General features: G+C 41.5%; 3 protein-coding genes and 1 pseudogene across 3 annotated transcripts in view; 3 read left to right on the plus strand and 1 right to left on the minus strand.

Annotated features, from left to right (window-relative positions):
• LOC139455593 (UDP-glucuronosyltransferase 2C1-like) overlaps nucleotides 1-1,588 on the plus strand; it is a 3,227-nt gene extending 1,639 nt beyond the window's left edge. The window contains exon 2 of the mRNA XM_071237146.1: nucleotides 21-1,588. Coding sequence (XP_071093247.1) covers nucleotides 35-1,588 — 1,554 coding nt within the window. The 5' untranslated portion in view covers nucleotides 21-34. The remainder of the gene's footprint in view (nucleotides 1-20) is intronic.
• The window catches only part of LOC139455595 (beta-1,3-glucan-binding protein-like), a 27,958-nt gene extending 18,164 nt beyond the window's left edge, over nucleotides 1-9,794 (minus strand). Inside the window, exon 1 of the mRNA XM_071237148.1 lies at nucleotides 9,699-9,794. The gene's annotated coding sequence lies outside the window, so the exon portion shown is untranslated. The remainder of the gene's footprint in view (nucleotides 1-9,698) is intronic.
• Nucleotides 4,878-6,170, plus strand: LOC139455594 (beta-alanyl-dopamine/carcinine hydrolase-like). Its single transcript, XM_071237147.1, has one exon. The coding sequence runs from the start codon at nucleotides 4,886-4,888 to the stop codon at nucleotides 6,008-6,010; it is 1,125 nt and encodes a 374-aa protein (XP_071093248.1). The 5' UTR covers nucleotides 4,878-4,885; the 3' UTR covers nucleotides 6,011-6,170.
• On the plus strand, nucleotides 9,278-14,628 carry LOC139455596 (beta-alanyl-dopamine/carcinine hydrolase-like; annotated as a pseudogene).
• Nucleotides 14,629-18,694: the final 4,066 nt, after the last annotated feature.

Here is an 18,694-nt window from a genome sequence, read left to right on the forward strand (position 1 = left end):
TTTAATAATCACAATTGCAGATGAAGGTGCTACAATGGCGGCATCACCTCTTCTCCTATCTGTGCTGGTTACAGCATGGGGTGCGGAGGCAGGGAAGATCCTGTACCTCACCTTCCCACAGTATAGTCACCTGCAGTCAATGAACTTCGTCATCGACGACCTCCGGCAATACGGACACGAACTATGGACTGCACACCCTGACTATCTATCACCCACAGTCAGGAACTCAAGCCTGAACGTGATCAGAATGAAAGGGCTAGGATCAATGGATGTAAACGAAGAACTGTATTCTGCCTTTGTCAACATTCTTGACCAACGATGGACTTTTTCAAAATTTCTCGATGAGTTGAGAAACTGGAAACACACTCTGAAAAGGATGGTTGATAAAAGGACCCCTCCTATTTCAGCTCTTACAAAAATACGAGAAATTAACCATAAGATTCTGACAGACTCTGAGATGCTTGAAGACATCAAGGGGAAGAAGTTTGACCTGGTCATTGCAAATGGCGACATTGGGCTTCCATACATTATTATTCCATACATACTGGATCTACCGTTTTGTATCCTGGCAAATTCATACGACCCTTGGCGAAGTGGAAATCCAAGTCTTCCTTCATTTATTCCTTATCTTGCTCATGGTGACATTGGCACAGATGACATGACGTTCTTCCAGAGAGTGAAGAACACGTTGGTTTACCTGCTAATGCTGGACTTGCCACCATTCATCCTTGAAAGCGACGTGACCACTTATGCCCCAGACAATACACAGATGACCTTTACCCAGCTCATGGCCAATGCCAAGCTTTGGATGATTGAACAGGACCTAGTTGCGGACTATCCAAGACCGCTAATGCCAAATACGATTCTAGTTGGGGGTCTTTCGGCAAGAGATGCTGGTGTGCTTTCAGGAAGATTCAAAGACTTTTATGATACATCCGATTCCGTGGTCGTCGTGTCATTTGGGGGCAGTGTCAGTTCCCTCACGACGGAGCTCACTGACAAGCTACGACATGCATTTTCGATGACCAAGTATAATTTTGTATGGAAATCTGATAAACCATCTTGGAACCCGACTAAATGCTTTCTGACGGAATGGATACCACAGAATGACCTTCTCGGGAATCCCAAGACTAAACTATTTATCACCCACGGAGGAAATAATGGTTATTTCGAAAGCTTGTATCATGGTGTGCCAATGTTAGGAGTTCCGATATTTGCAGATCAATATTATAACACTCAAAGATTACAAAACAAGGGCTATGGCTTAGCGTTGGATCTCAACCGAAACTCGGCGGCAGATTTTGCTGATGCAATTACCCACATCGTTGAAAATCCGGTATTTAAAAAGAATGTGTTAAGAGCGTCGAAAATCCTGAGAGATAGACCAATGAATTCTCGACAACATATTGCGTATTGGATCGATCACGTGATCAAATATGGCGATACACATATGCGTTCCGTTGGCCTTGACCTACCCTGGTACAAATACCTCTGCATGGACGTGTTGTTGTTTTTTATACTTATCGTGGTGTCTGCTTTTCTCGCTTTAGGTAAACTGATACAAGCATTAATTTCACGATTACTGTGAATCAACCGCGATCTCATTTTAGCGTTTAAATATTTGAACATGACAAACTGAAAAAAATCCATCATGAACGAGTTTGGTGTAGATTCGAACACGCATTGACTACTTCATTCACAGTAAATGGACTTCGAAAATTATGTCGTAGTGAATTACCTCCCTTCTTCAAATTCACTGGTCACCCGCAGACAAGTGGGCGTTCATTCAGGTCGGGACCTATATGCATCGGTGACATTTACGCCTATCACCAAAGTATATCTAACCTCACAGGTATGTAGCATTTAACCTAACAAAGATTTCATTCCTTAAAGTATATCTTATTCATACGATGCATGAATAAATATACACCAACACGTATATAATGGTTGACAGTTTTAACAAAACTGCTTCAGCTTTATTGGATTTGTCTTGTCTATGTAATTCAATTTCAATCAAGTGTATATTTAAATCTTTAATCTTGAACTTAATAACATTTTCGGGTCAAAAAGACTTTACTTGTTTTAATACTGTTAACCCGTGCTGAAATGGCTGCAGAGACATTTTCGAGATTGAACTTGTTTTCGGAAAATGAACACCGTTTCACAGGTTCGTTGGGGTTTTCCCTGGAGTCAGAAACCATATAATTCTATTATATGGTCTCTACTGGAGTGCACAATCACCAACTAGACAGTACATATATTATTGTAATATGAAACATTTTAAATTTGATAAAAAGAGAAAGGTTTGAGATAAAAATATTCTAATGAAACCCTTATCCGTGATTATTAAAAAAGAGTTATTTTAACAAAATTTGCGAAACATCGTGTTACGTTTTTACATGGTACACCATCGCCTACAATGTTCCTGTGAAAGAATTTAACATGTTAGTAACCGATATTTTAAATTTTAAAAAACGAGAAATAAAAATAAATACTACTGTACTCAGTTATTTTATGCAATTTAACTAAAATCACAGTGACGTCCTCCAATCCTGGTCAGCTAAGATATTGAAGTATTTATCACTCATGGCGTAAAGCCTTTGTAAACATAGATGACCCAGATATACTTGACGCAGGGTAGAAAGTACACTGATATCCTGCAATCGTACCAAGCTATGTCGATTCGTAAATCGTAATGCTATCTTCGGGGTATAGGCGAGGGTGGTCGCTTTGGGGAATCGGGGTGCGGGACCATCTTCACAAAACGATCTTAGCGCAACGATAGCGTATAGAGTGAGTGAGTTTAGTTAAACGCCGCTTTGAAATTTATCAGTTATACCCTGGAGTGGAAGCATGACTTGGGAGAAAAGCCTGAGGTGATGCGGACGTTTTCCACTTTCGTGAAACCAACGAATAGCAGTACGGTGCTTGATACATCAAAGAACGTAATCAGGTAGAAGTTGGGATTCGAACTCATCACCACCGAGTTTATGCTTGGTTGGTTTGTTGTTTTACGCCGCACTCAGCAATATTCCAGCTATATGACGGCGGTCTGTAAATAATCGAGTCTGGACCAGACAATCCAGTGATTAATATCATGAGAATCGATCCACGCAATTGGGATACGATGACATGCATCAACCAAGCCAGCGAGCCTGACCACCCGATCCCGTTAGTCACCTTTTACGACAAGCATAGTCAGCTTTTACGGCAAGCATGGGTTGGTGAAGACCTATTCTACCCCGGAATCTTCACGGGTCACCGTGTTTATGGAACTATGGAACACAATTATATATAGACCCCACAGACGTACAAAAACTGTCACAGTCGTTTTGTAACGAGATGAGTATTGTTGGTAATCTGTAATATAATGTTATATTATGAATATAACCACACCACCAGATCCCTGGTACAAAGCATTTTCGTGAAGAACCAGCTTAGAATAGGTCTTCAGCAAACCATGTTTGTCATAAGAGGCGACTATCGACATGGGGTGGTCAGGCCCGCCGACTTGGTTGATGCATGTCAATTGTGTGGATCTATGCTCATGATGTCAATCAATGGATTGTCTGGTCCAGATTCGATTATTTACAGACCGCCGTGCTATAGCTGGAATACTTCTGAGTACGGCGTTAAACAACAGACGAACGAGACCCAAAGTAATAAAAGCAAAATCGTTGATACTATTTTGCATCCATGTTGATACAGCTAATCTCGCTTTGTGCAACGGGCCCTGGCGTGATAGATAAGCTTTGTTGTACAAATATGACCGTGTACGATTGTTGTATTATGTCCTGCAACAGCTGGTATAACGTTATTCATACTCAGTACATCGTCCGATGAATAGACAAATGAATGTTGAATTATTATAAATATGGTTCAAGATAATAAACTTCATAAATAGGAGCCCATACGTGTTATATTGATCGCGCACATGCAGGCCGTGTGAGTGAGTGAGTCGGGGTACCAAATATCAGATATTTCCCGGCGCGTCAACTTAATGTGTGAGTTAAAGTCTGGAAGGTAATTTAAGGTACCGACGTTTACTACAATATCTGAAAAACTATCGGACCTACTCCAGTCAAAGTTGGTATGAGATTATTAAACAGTCATACATAACTGGATATTACATTTAAAGACAATCGATGCATGAATAAAAAATCTGTCTATTTAGCTATCACTATATTTCATTAACAACCAGACCTGTTCGTCACGGGTGGAACGAGCATTCATTGAAACAGCCATCTGCATAATGCTACCCCTGCGTCACAGGGCCATATGACACAGTTGAACCAATCAACTCAACTCGAAAGAGTGCACGGGAATCACGCACGTTGAGACGCCCAGCGCAAACACCGTATTCGTGCGTGCGTAATTCCCGTGCGATTGTCTTTAAATGTAATATCCAGTTATGTATGACTGTTCAATAATCTCATACCAACTTTGACTGGAGTAGGTCCGAGAGTTTTTCAGATATTGTAGTAAACGTCAGTACCTTAAATGACCTTCCAGACTATAGTTTGGTTTAACTCTGCTTTCAAAGCCTTTCAATTATTTCACGGCGTGCCAGTTTGAGGATGGGGGAAATCTCACAGTGGCATACACATTTACCACCTTGGTGAATCCTACAAGCTCGGCTATGGTGATGGCAAACCAAGAATAATAATTAGGGTAATTCTAGGATTCGAACTCACGACCATATGATTGTGGCGCATAGTAAAGGACGCAACATTTAAATGTTGACGCCAAGAGGCAAAAAGCGTGTATATATATAGCAGATATATTGACCTTTATTATCTTCCATTCGGAAGTGGATGTTTACAATTGTTTTCTAGACACAAAAATCGGAGTCTCAATCACGTTCTGTATTCCAGGAGTATTCAATATGGCGACCTCGTTCCCTGTGTTGCACACCAGGGGGAGCTACTACGACGTCGGTTACAGCGTGGGCAGCACCTTCAAGTCCCGCATACAGACATACATAGAATCATCCGCTCTCTTCAATGACACGTTGCTGCCCTTTTACGACACTCGCGAAGGACGTGATTTGGTGGAGACCATTATGACCCTGACGGAGAAGAACTTCCCCAAGTACGTCGACGAAGTCCGAGGAACCGCAGAGGGGGCGGGACTGTCGTTTGAGACGTTGTTCGTCAACAACATGCTGATGGAGATCTACTTCGGCTACTCGAAAAACATACCACGTCTTACACGCGAGGACCTCGGATGCAGCACCGTTTATATCAACCGCCCGGATGTTAAGGTCATAGCTCATAACGAAGACTGTGAAGTGCTGGTGAAGCATCTCGGCTACGTCGTCGATGCCACAATAACCGGAGACGACGGCGTTGAAGAGAAGTTCACAAGCCTTTGCTACCCGGGGGCACTTCCGGGTGTATCGATTGGTTGCAACAACCATGGGATGGCATTTTCGATCAATACTGTTGTGGCACCAACGGTTGGAGTGACAACACCAACCAATTTTTTGACGAGAGCGATATTGAGAGCTTCTACCATTGACGAAGTGAGAGACATCATCACTAATACAGGTGATGGAATATCGACCGGTTGTAACATCAACGTCGGCTCCATAGTGGACACCTCCACTCAGTGGTCAGTTGAAGTCGTGCCCAGAGTGTCCGAATCCAAAGTGTCCATTAAGGAATTACACGAATCGGATGACCCCGAGGAATCGACGTATTTTCACATGAATGAGTATCGTCACATGGACATCAAGGTCGAAACAGCTGCAAGGTCGAGAGCGAGGCTCGACAGAGCAATGTCACTTCCGGTGCCAACGTGCGCAAGGGACGCTAGGAATATTCTAGGTGATGTCGAAAACCATATACATCCCATTTATCGAACTGTTCGCCCGACAGATGGCGCAACCACAGCGTGCACGGGGGTATTTGATCTTCTGAATAAAAGACTCGATTTCTACTTCGATAACCCATCTATGGACATAGAACCATTGTTAACGTTCAATATGGAATGCAAGCCTCAGCGTTAAACTATCAGGAGTCATGCATTCCATCCTGGTTCTTCTGAAGGAACAGATAAGTCCTATACTTTCGGACACACTGTTTTCAATTACCACAGATTTATTTTAGGAACGTCTTGGTTCATTGATTCATCGACAAATAACAATAAATAAAATAAAATCTGTTCTTATCCACCAAAACCTATTTCTTATATTCATGATCATCTTCTATGCTATAGAAGCATAGAATTGTAACATTGTCACATTGTCGTGTTGTTACAAAACCAGAAACAATTTACAAATTTTCCAAAGCGTAACATCACGACAATGACTGAAAATGTAGCGTTGTCTCAATACTGCGCTGTGATTTGGGAATGATGAGGATTTCTGCTTGGTTTTAGGTGGGTGTGTTTGTTGTTTAACACGACAATTGGCAATATTTCAGCTATATGACGGCCGGCTGTGAGTAATCCTGTCTGAACCAAACAATAATGTGATTGACATCATGAACATCGATCTACGCAATTGGGATACGATATGCATCAACCAAGTCAGCGAGCCTGACCACCCAATCCTGTTAGTCGCTTTTTACCGCAAGCATGGGTTGCTGAAGACAATGTCCCTTCTACCATTCCATATTTTACAGAAGAAATGATCAATCTGTTAATTGAGACGTTTAACAATTTCTTTTAATCTCATTAAAGCACAAAGAAACAAAAGAAGTAAAATACGTGGCACTACAGCATGGCTCTGCTTGAACACAATCATGATTATTAACCGCACGGTGCGATGGATTTCTTATTAATCAATCCTATATGAATGTTGAAATAACGTTGAAGGCGACAAAAACAAAACTCATTCACTCACTCGTCTCCCCACAAGATTATTGTATGGTGTAGCAGCTCTCATACAAAAATTCGCCGCTTTTTTGTGGGTGATCTGGGGCGGTCTCAGTGGCTGACCACGTCGGTCAGGTTTTGTAGGTAGAGGTACTACCTAGGTAGGAAGATGGTACATTAGGAAGTGTTCGTGTCAGTCTTCCTCAAACCACCCACGGTGCTACAAGGGCATATTTACATAATTACACGTGATGAAAGTCAGACACATAAATACTTGTAGGATATACAACATTTTTTGTTGACAGTAGTGAAAATGTTTAGAATTCTTTTAGATAACATTAAGTCTTATAGGCCATAACTCAAGTTTACATCGGTCAAATAATACACAACAATCAACAGTTGAGCGGAGGTACTGAATACCCAAAAACAATTAACAAATTAGGTGAGCGCAGGTTCCGGCTCGTACACACAAAACCTAGCACAGGTTCCGGCTCGTTCGCACAAAACACACCGCAGGTTCTGGCTAGTACACACAAAACCTAGCAAAGGTTACGGCTAGTACATACAAAACCTAGCGCTGGTTCCGGCTAGTACACACAAAACCTAGCGCTGGTTCCGGCTGGTACACACAAAACCTAGCACAGGTTCCGGCTAGTACACACAAAACCTAGCGCTGGTTCCGGCTAGTACACACAAAACCTAGCGCTGGTTCCGGCTGGTACACACAAAACCTAGCGCTGGTTCCGGCTAGTACACACAAAACCTAGCTCTGGTTCCGGCTAGTACACACAAAACCTAGCGCTGGTTCCGGCTAGTACACACAAAACCTAGCGCTGGTTCTGGGTCGTACACACAAAACCTAGCGCTGGTTCTGGGTCGTACACACAAAACCTAGCACTTTCCTGCTGGTACACACAAAACCTAGCGCTGGTTCCGGCCAGTACACACAAAACCTACCGCTGGTCTCGGCTAGTACACACAAAACCTAGCGCTGGTTCCGGCTAGTACACACAAAACCTAGCTCTGGTTCCGGCTAGTACACACAAAACCTAGCGCTGGTTCTGGATAGTACACACAAAACCTAGCGCTGGTTCTGGATAGTACACACAAAACCTAGCGCTGGTTCTGGATAGTACACACAAAACCTAGCGCTGGTTCCGGATAGTACACACAAAACCTAGCGCTGGTTCTGGATAGTACACACAAAACCCAGCACTTTCCTGCTGGTACACACAAAACCTTTAGGTGAGCGCAGGTTCCTGCTGGTACACACAAAACCTAGCACTTTCCTGCTGGTACACACAAAACCTTTAGGTGAGCGCAGGTTCCTGCGGGTATACACAAAATGAAGCACCTTCCTGCTGGTACACACAAAACCTTTAGGTGAGCGCAAGTTCCTGCTGGTACACACAAAACCTAGCATTTTCCTGCTGGTACACACAAAACCTTTAGGTGGGCGCAGGTTGGGCACGTACACACAAAACCTTTGAATTTGTTGCTGGTACAAACAAAACCTGGCAATTTCCTGCTGGCAAACACAAAACCTTTAGGTGTGCGGAGGTTTAGGCCCCAACACGCAAACAATGGACGAGCGAACAATGGCAAATCCTGCTCGCGGTCACACGTTCAGAAGGAATTCCAGACGGAAATGAACATTTATTATCACAGTTAATAATATTGAAAAAGACAATAAACATCATTAAAAACAAATCATTCCGATGACAAACACATTATGTACGTAATGCGTTGGACGTTTGTACGTGAATGTAATATCATCTTGACCGAAAGATATTTGAAATTGGGAGTTTTATATTGTGAGCCTTGACTCGACAATGCTGGCAGATGTGGGATTTAATTTTCGGTAAAAGTAAATATGTTTGAAGAAAACCTAACCAATTACAAAAGTCTAATTACGTGTAAGAGAGATGTTGTTTCGTTATATTTCAAGACGGTCTTAATATTATTCTCCCTGTCGACGGGCATTACGATTGAGTATGATTTTACGCAGTCTTTAGCAATATGCCAGCAATATCTTGGAGGGGACACACATTGTACCCATGTGGGTAATCGAACCCGGGTCTTTGGCGTGACGAGCGAACGCTTTAACCACTAGACTACCACCACCGCCATGCACCAGAACGAACGTGGTCCGGGCTAACGAGTTTTCACTGTAATAAGTAATGTTTGTTTGTTTGTTTGTTGTTTACCGCCACACTCAGCAATATTCCAGCTGCATGACGGCGGTTATTAAGTAATGAGTGGGTTATTGTGATTTTACTCCACTTTTAGCAAATTTTCAACATTCATGGGGCTGTGGGATAGCAAAGTGGTAAAAGCGTTTGCTAGTCACGAAACAAAAGATGTCACTAGTTGTTGGATTCGAACCCCTAATTTCTTCACATCACGCCTGTCACGCAACCTGATCAGAGTTACCTCCCTTCTACAATGGTTTCAATTCGTTGTGGGCGTTCGACCACAGTTCGTCAGCGGCTAAAACACTGTAAAAGGCCTGCTTGAAAACACCTCGTAAACACATGCATAGGTAGGTGTCGCTGTTTCTATATTCACAACTAACAGATTGTTAATAATTCCTAGGTATATACATGTATGTTAACCCCTTGTATAGATTTAATAAGTTTCAAACTATATTTTCATACGCAGGTTATACATGTTGTGCAGAATATTCTATTTACAAGCAGTAAATGAATGTCAAAACACTTTAGGGATGATGTCGTGACCCAGTTTTAGACAAGCGGTAGACATGAGCTGAGAACTTTTGAGTACTAGAGGTCACGATACCCATGTTGAGATAAGATCTCAAGAGTAACTGACACAAACACTTCACACCGGACAGATACAACACTGAATAGCGAGCTTACCCTGCTGATAAATGTACCGGGTTAGAATCGATCTTGAGCAGCTCAAGAGACGGCTGTGCTTGTCGTGAGAGGCGACTAACAGGATCGGGTGATCAGGCTCGCTTACTCAGTTGATGCAGACCGCCTCCGTGGTCTAATGGTAGAGCGTCCGCCCGGAGGGCGGAGGTCCGGGGTTCGATACCCGGCCGCGTCATACCAAAATACGTTAAAAGATGGTACTTGTTGTTACCCTGTCTGGCGCAAGGGGCTTAAACAAGGACTGGTCGGCTCGGAGTCAGTATACTGTGTCTGAGTGAGGTATTCATGTAACACTGCGGCATGGTATCTCAGTGAGCTAGCACTATATATCGGACAAGTACAAGCAGCCACACAAACACCCACACGTACATGCACGTCGCTATATAAGTGCAATAATCTTGGACCAGTTGATGCATGTCATTGTATCCCATTTGCCTAGATCGATGTTAATTATACCATTCACTGGATTGTGTGGTCCAGACTCGATTATTTACAGACCGCCGTCATATCGCTTGGAGTGTGGCGTTAAACAAATTACTGATATCTGAATATTACTTTCATTAAGTATCATTAAGTATCATTAGATTGATTTTGTCGGAGAGAGCTTATAACTTACACTGTCACAAACCAACTGCAGTTGTTGCATGTCATGCTTGAGTCATTCACAATAACTGCAATTTCACATTGTAAGAGCCGTAAAAGGTGACTATGCTTGTCGTTAGAGGCGACTAACGGGATCGGGTGGTCAGGCTCGCTGACTTGGTTGATACATGTCATCGTACCCCAATTACGTGGATCGATGCTCATTACATTAATTACAGACCTCGATAACGCATTCGTTCTGTGTGTATCGGCAGCTGTCTGACTACTGAGTTAACTATATTTAAGCTGGTGTAATATGGTTTAGTATAGTTTCAGTTTCATATCGTTTAACGCCGCACTTAGCAATATTCCAGCTCTATGACGGCGGTCTGTAAATAATCGAGCCTAGACCAGACAATCCAGTGATTGACATCATCAGCCTGATTCCGCGCAGTTCGGTTACGATGACATGCATCAACCAAGTCAGCGAGCCTCACCACCCGATCCCGTTAGTCGCCTTTTACGACAAGCATAGTCACCTTTTACGGCCCACCTTATATACGTACTACAAGTTGACATTGCCGAAACAAATAATACTCACATAATAATAACAACTATAAAGCGTCAACGCCAGAAAATAACCAGTCTCGGCTATCCGACGAAACTAATTCCAATGTGTGTAGAATGCAGTGAAAAATATATTAATGGATCACTGAAAATCAGTGATGATACTGGGTATTCGCAAAAAGGATAACTTGCCTTATCCTAACTTTCAAGGATATTTTCAAAACGGAAATATTTTGACTTTGCTCTGAAAACAATAATGTATCATATAATGAAACATACTCCTCAGCTCAAAGATGTACGTGCGTACCATCCGTCTCGTAATTCGATGTGAAGAGTTGCGTCCCTTAGTAGTGCCGGAACGATGCTCGGCGGTTCGAATCTTATATTCGCCCTGGTTATATTCGTTGGTCTGTCACCGGCATACCCGTGCTACGACCTGCGCCCTTTCGTGATAGACAACGTACTAGAAACACTGAAGAAGTTATTATTCCTTACTCACTAGCAGACCGCCTCCGTGGACCAGTGCTAGAACGTCCGCCCGGAGAGCGGAAGGTCCGGGGTTCGATCCCCGGTCGCGTCATACCAAAAGACGTTAATAGAAGGCACTTGACGTTACCCTGTCTGGCGCTCGGCGTTAAGGGGCTTAAACATGGACCGGTCGGCTCGGAGTCAGTATACTGTGTCTGAGTGGGGGCTAGCACTATGAATCGGCATCAGTCCGGACTAGTACAAGCACACACACACACACACACACACACACACACACACGTGCATGCACGTCGCTATATAAGTGCAATAATGTTGGAAGGGACGTTAAACCCCAGTTCACCTCACCTACTCACTAGCACAACCTTAGCTTCAGTCAGCTGATGCGTGACCTATGCTGTTAAGGTTAAAGTCCTCATACTATAGGTAGAGCATTGCCAGATAACATAGATTCATAGCAGTGGCTAGACACTAAGTAGCCAGCTATATATATCAAGTAATCAGTAACACCATGTTAACGCAGGTATGTTGGAACGCTGTAATTTAGGCCACAACAATTTATCGGACCCCATAGGCCTGCACAAAGCGATGATCTGTTACTACTTCCGAACGCTGTCCGATCCTCTTTTTCATATAATCCAAAACACCATATTGAAAACAAGCACGCATTCTCGCACGCTCTCATTCAGACATGCACGCTCTGTGTTACCTTTGCAATACAAAACAATACTCAGAACAAGACTTATTTTCACTCAAAACTATGCCCACATAGTATGTTAAGGCTAACAGAGTAGCGTATTCCTGTCCCCCAGACCCATAAGAATATATTGAAAAATGAATACAAAATCAAGTAACATATAATTTGGCAGAATTTAATCTAGATTACTTAAGCTCTAGGCCTGAAATTAAGCATTGGTCTTGGCTCCATTTGGATTAAATGTGTTTTATTTTGTAGATATGAATGTTTAAATAAGATACCTTTATTTCTTGGAGTAAATGTTAGTCTAAGAGTAGGGTATCTAACTTAGATACAATTCTTTCAATCATAACCATCAATGTTTCCCGTGGAAATATAAAAGATACATTATATAATTATAAATAAAGATTTCCTACCATATACTCAACACGTGTTATTCATGCAATAATGACCTGATTTTGACTTCAATACTCCAACGATACGAACGTGCAATGCCATAGGGAAATGTTTGTTAAGAATAACGTTAAAAGGAAATACATTTCGAATTTAATCCCAAAGATGAATACCTTGAACATATCAAAATACCATATAACCTAACTGCTTCGGATAGCTATTCTTAGGTTTAGGCATACGGATGAGCCATCTTCTCACTCAGGAGGAACCTGTGGCCCAATCGTCACATGCGCCGCAATTCGTTGCTCGTCCTTTGGGTGTGCCAGAAACCTATGATCGTGGGTTGGAATTCCAAATTATCTGTGACTATTCCTGGGTTTGTCAATTCGTGAATTTCACCAAGTGGTAAAGGCCTAACCTTTACATCTCTTTTTTTCTCCCACATCAATCTGACACGCCCTGATGTAACTGAAATACTGTTCAAAGCGGCGCTAAACTCTCTCACTCACTCGTTCATGCTGACGAATGCCGGTTTCTAGGTGTCCTGAGGTGTTGCTAATGCTCACTAGAACTAAACCTATCTTCTCGCTCATGTTTCTAGGGGGCGGTCGGGTAGCCTACTGTTAAAGCATTCGATCGTCACGCCGAAGACCCGGGTTCGATTCCCGACATGGGTACCATGTGTGAAGCAAATTTCTGGTGTCCCCCGCCGTGATATTGCTGGAATATTGCTAAAAGCGGCGTAAAACCATACTCTTTCACTCACTCACTCACTCGCTCATGTTTCTAGGCGTCCGTTTCGACAATGCATCGCTTGGAGAACTTACTAAGGTTACGGCAGAAATTCTGACGCAAATATACGGAAACAAGAAACGCTTTTTTTCAGTAGGAACCAACTGTAGGTACTACGGTTTAATTGTTAGATATGTTTTTTTACGAGATGTTTGGTTTCATATTATGTCAACCATTGCAATATTGGTCAAACTGCATTAACAATATTAAATTCACAGAAGGAATTCTATTTTCCAGGTATATTCATTATGGCGACCTCGTTCCCAGTGTTGTGCACCAGGGGCAGCTACTACGACGTCGGCTACAGCGTGGGCAGCACCTTCCAGTCCCGCATACAGACATACATTCAGAAGTCCTTTCTACTTCAGGACACGCTATTGCCCTTTTACGACTCTCGCGAAGGACGAGATTTCGTGGAGGCCATGTTAAGCATGACGGAGAAGAACTTTCCTAAGTACGTCGACGAAGTCCGGGGAACTGCTCAGGGGGCGGGGCTGCCGTTTGAGACGTTGTTCGTTAATGATTTACTTATGGAGATCTACTTCGGCTACAATCAGAAAACGCCACAACTGACAAGAGAAGACCTCGGATGCAGCACCGTTTATATCAACCGCCCGGATGTTAAGGTCATAGCTCATAACGAAGACGGTGAGGACATTGCAAAGACATTCGGCTACGTCGTCGATGCCACAATAACTGGAGACGACGGTGTTGAAGAGAAGTTCACAAGTCTTTGCTACGGGTGTATCGATTGGTTATAACCACCACGGGATGGTATTCTCGGTCAATAGTCTGGCTGGACCAACCGTTGGCAACACAGCGCCGTCCGACTTTGTACTGAGAGCAGTGTTGAGAGCTTCTAGTATTGACGAAGTGAAGGACATTGTGTCAAATGCAGGATTTGGATTATCGTCAGGATTTAACATCAACGTCGGCTCCATATTGGACACCTCCACTCAGTGGTCAGTTGAAGTGGCGCCGAGTGTGTCCGAATCGAAAGTGTCCATTAAGGAAATACACGAATCGGATGACCCCGAGCAATCGACGTATTTTCACATGAATGAGTATCGTCACATGGGCATCGAGGCCGAAACAGCTGCAAGGTCGAGAGCGAGGTTTGAAAGGGCAATGTCACTTCCGGTGCCGACGTGCACAAGGGACGTTAGGAATATCTTAGGTGATATTGACAATAAGACTTTTCCGATTTTTCGAACTGTTCGCCCGACAGATGAATATGCCACAGTTTGCACCGGAATATTTGATTTGTTTGACAAACGATTTGATATTTACCTCGACAATCCATCCAAGGACACAGGACCATTATTGACTTTCAATATGCAATGCGGAGCCTAGTTGTCACATACATAACACCACACTGTAAAAAATGTGTTTAGAATGTAAACACATACAAGACCTGTTTAGATGTTCCGGAATGTTCCAGAACTTTTAGTGTGTTCCGTCTTAACACATTTATGGTCTAAACACATGAAATGAGCTATCGTCTCACACTCGAACACAACATCACCAAAACACAACATCCCAATGTAAACATGTTTAGAATTTAACATGTCTAGAGTCTAAACATGTTCAAAATTTAAACATGTTTTGAACTTAAACACGTTTAAACATGTTTAGAATTGAGTGGGCCATTAAGTCAAATATGGATAATATGAATAATACATACTGACATTTGACTTGCAAATCATATTCACAGGCATTTGCATAACGCACATACCACCAGGACTTTCAACGACCTTGGTATAAAGTCAACATAAAATGTACAAATGTACGTTAATGACGTTGACGTTTCTGACGACTGCAGCCTCATAGAACAGATGGTGGCATGAAGGTCGACAAACTAAGCGTTTGAACATTTTTATCCCGCCGAGTTTTTTAAAGTGTTGTTCCTGTATGACTCATAGTATTTCCCAAACACAGGAAACGGAAGCTGACAATGAAAGTATATCTGATTACTACAATCGACCCTTAACGTGTTTTAGTTACACATACACACCCTTCTGTACCCTCATTAAACGCTAAAACACATAGAAAGCGCCTTTGTCAAAATAACCTGCAATGAATTTCAATGGGTATGCGGGTCTTTCCATCATCTAGACCCTAAATACGTTTAGCTGTTAAACACAATCCTAAACATGTTCAGACCTAAACATGTCAAATTAGGAACGCGTTTAAGTTTGTGTTTAAGATCTGAACACATTTTTGACATACATACGGGTGTTTGGGTCATGGCATGACGTGTTTAAATTTGACAAACACGGTACAGTCAAAGGCGTGATCCTATATAAGCAGTCACTAATACATGTTATTGTTAATTTCAAACCAACAACGTTAAAGAATAATCAGTACCGATTATCTGCCGAAATAGGTTCCACTGGGCGCAAACGACAATTTCGTAATGAAAAATAAATAAATGGATCATTGAAAATCTATGGTGGCCGAGAGGGGACATCGCTTTCTCGCTTTATCGCTCTATCGCTTTATCGCTTTATCGCTTTCTCGCTCTATCGCTTTCTCGCTTTCTCGCTTTATCGCTTTCTCGCTTTATCGCTTTCTCGCTTTATCGCTCTATCGCTTTCTCGCCCTATTGCTTCTTCTAATGACTAACCATAGTCATATGAAGGAATCGGGTGTTCTTTAACTTCTTTTGAATAGTATGTGCTGTAAATCTTGAAATTAATGTTAATTATAAATGAAAAAAAAATAGCGTAGACATAATTACCGTATTCGACGTAATAAGTGCCCAGGGCGCTCTCAAGAATAATATTTTGGCGAAAAAAAAAGTTGAGTTGAAAGATAAATTTCGTGGTTTATGCTGACAGCCTGAAATGTTGATATACGACAGATATATTTTTCCCGAATTTAATTGCCCATAATTAAGTGTGCATATAACGCACGAGTGCGTATTATACGCGAATAAATAAGTCTGGTGTAGATTAATCAATCGCAAGGGGTGCTAATTGGGATTGTTCACTAGCCAATATTTTAGCAAAAATAGCGTTGAATAGAGCAGGGCGCTTATTACTTTCGAATAAGGTAATTATACTTTGCATTTATGTCTCAGAAATGACTGTTGATAAGACGGCCTCACTGAACACTTTGAATAGCGGAAATACCAACTTGAATATATAACCAATCAAATATCTATTTCCACATTACGGTTACTGAGAACAATATGTCATCCAAAAACTAGAAATTACATAAAGGACATCCGGTAGTATTAACCATTGCTTGGGTGAGGACTTCCACTTTGATGACATCTACTCCGCAAACAGAATAAACGTTGATATAAGCGTTGTTTTTAGGAAAACACTATTGCTTTTTAGGAAGTACGTACTACTCAGCGCTATTGAGCGGTGTTAATTGCTATTTGTTTTGATAACTTGGCCTGGGGGCGGGGGATCCAATAGCTAAATAGGGTCATAAATCAATCAAATTCTTTTTTACGCAGAAATACGTGGATTGTTATAAAAGCACATATGTCTGTACTGTTAAATTATATTTCAGTAGATAGTGAGAAAATTTCAACATTCCGTCCATATGTATAATTTGAAATGCGACTGGAAAAATCTCAGCTCTCTTTTATGATTAAAACCCACAAGAGGGAATATTGCTAAACCGCGAGAAAGCGATAGAGCGATAAAGCGATAGAGCGATAGAGCGATAAAGCGATAAAGCGATAGAGCGAGAAAGCGATAAAGCGATAGAGCGAGAAAGCGATAGAGCGAGAAAGCGATAGAGCGAGAAAGCGATAAAGCGATAGAGCGAGAAAGCGATAGAGCGAGAAAGCGATAGAGCGAGAAAGCGATAGAGCGAGAAAGCGATAAAGCGATAGAGCGAGAAAGCGATAGAGCGAGAAAGCGATATTTCCCATAATGCCGTACATTAAAACGGTTTTTGCTGATATTTAGTGATCCTGTAATTCTCACCGCTATTTTGCCTCTTATGATTATATTTTTTAAACATCTTGCAGTAGATAAATATGTTACAAAATACACACGTAATCTTTTCTCGTTTAGCTTGCATATTTTCTTGTTGTGTAATAAATAAGCAAGATTCAAAGAATACAGATAGACACTGTTCATATTTTCATTTTGTTCCGCCCCCCATTCCTCCATCAAACTTAAAACTGATAAAAAGGAGATCATATATGTCAGTTTTATTAGCCAGTTTGTATTGTTGCTTCCAAAGAATTATTTTGTTCGGTGATTAGATTTGGAATTGAAGCCGAATATGTGCTCGTCCTATTTCGGGATCACAATTATGTTCATTAAGTTGCATGTACATTATGCATACATGTACACAGTTATGTTTCCCTTACAAAATACAGATGAATTAGATATATGTCTCTACCATAAGTCACATATACGACTTTCGAGAGCGTCATTAACCCGTAACCCCATTCCTTGGACAATAGAAATGAAATGCGTTGTAAATAATTTTTTTAAACAACTCGTTTCTTATAATGACTTTCGATCAAACTGTCTTCGGGAATTAAATTTAATGCTAAAGTGCTTGTAAAATAAAGTTTAACTTTCCCGCAAGGAGAGACTAGATATCCAATTATAGTATAGGCTCAGGCAGGAATATACATATTCATGTAGCAATTCTGTATCCATTTAAACTGTATGGTTAACAATTGTGCGTTCTGATATGAGTTATGTTGTTATGTACTACCTTTTTACACAGACAATGAGTCGGAAACACACACACACACACACACACACACACACACACACACACACACACACACACACACACACACATACATAATTTTGACAAAACTATACTTAAGATATACATAACATATCACAATGATAGCTGATTTAATATATGTTATAGATAATCATAGTAATGCATTTCATATTGTTATCAACCTTAACTATGTGGCCACACTAATTATGTCTCTCCATATGTGTAATTTACACAAGTACACATATCAACTGTGGTAACGCCACAGCGATGGGGGCAGTGGGATAGCCTAGTGGTTACAGCGTTCGATCGTCACGCCGAAGACCCAGTTCGATTCCCCACATGGGTACAATGTGTGAAGCCCATTTCTGGTGTTACCCGTGATATAACTGGATCACAGCGGTGTTTATCAAATTACTATATGCAAGTACATATATTTGTAGATTTGCACAAGACAAGAAATCAATTCAAGTTAAACATACATCAAATGTCAAAAAGAACATTTACGGACAACATTATGACACACTGTAAATCATATACTACCGAAAACAAGTTATAGAACACCCACAATTATAAGATTGTATTTTTGCAAAACAATCAGCCATGACTAATTAACTATAGTCTTCTTAACTTCTTTTGAAAAGTATATATTTAGATTTTAACCTGATTTATTTAGAGCGTATTGCCATGATCTGCCACGCGCTTTCGGCGTGATGGTCACATACAACTGAATAGGGCCATAAATAAATCA

Source organism: Haliotis cracherodii, unplaced genomic scaffold (assembly GCF_022045235.1).
Source record: "Haliotis cracherodii isolate W230 unplaced genomic scaffold, xgHalCrac1.p SCAF_11, whole genome shotgun sequence".
NCBI classification, from domain to species: Eukaryota; Metazoa; Mollusca; class Gastropoda; order Lepetellida; family Haliotidae; genus Haliotis; species Haliotis cracherodii.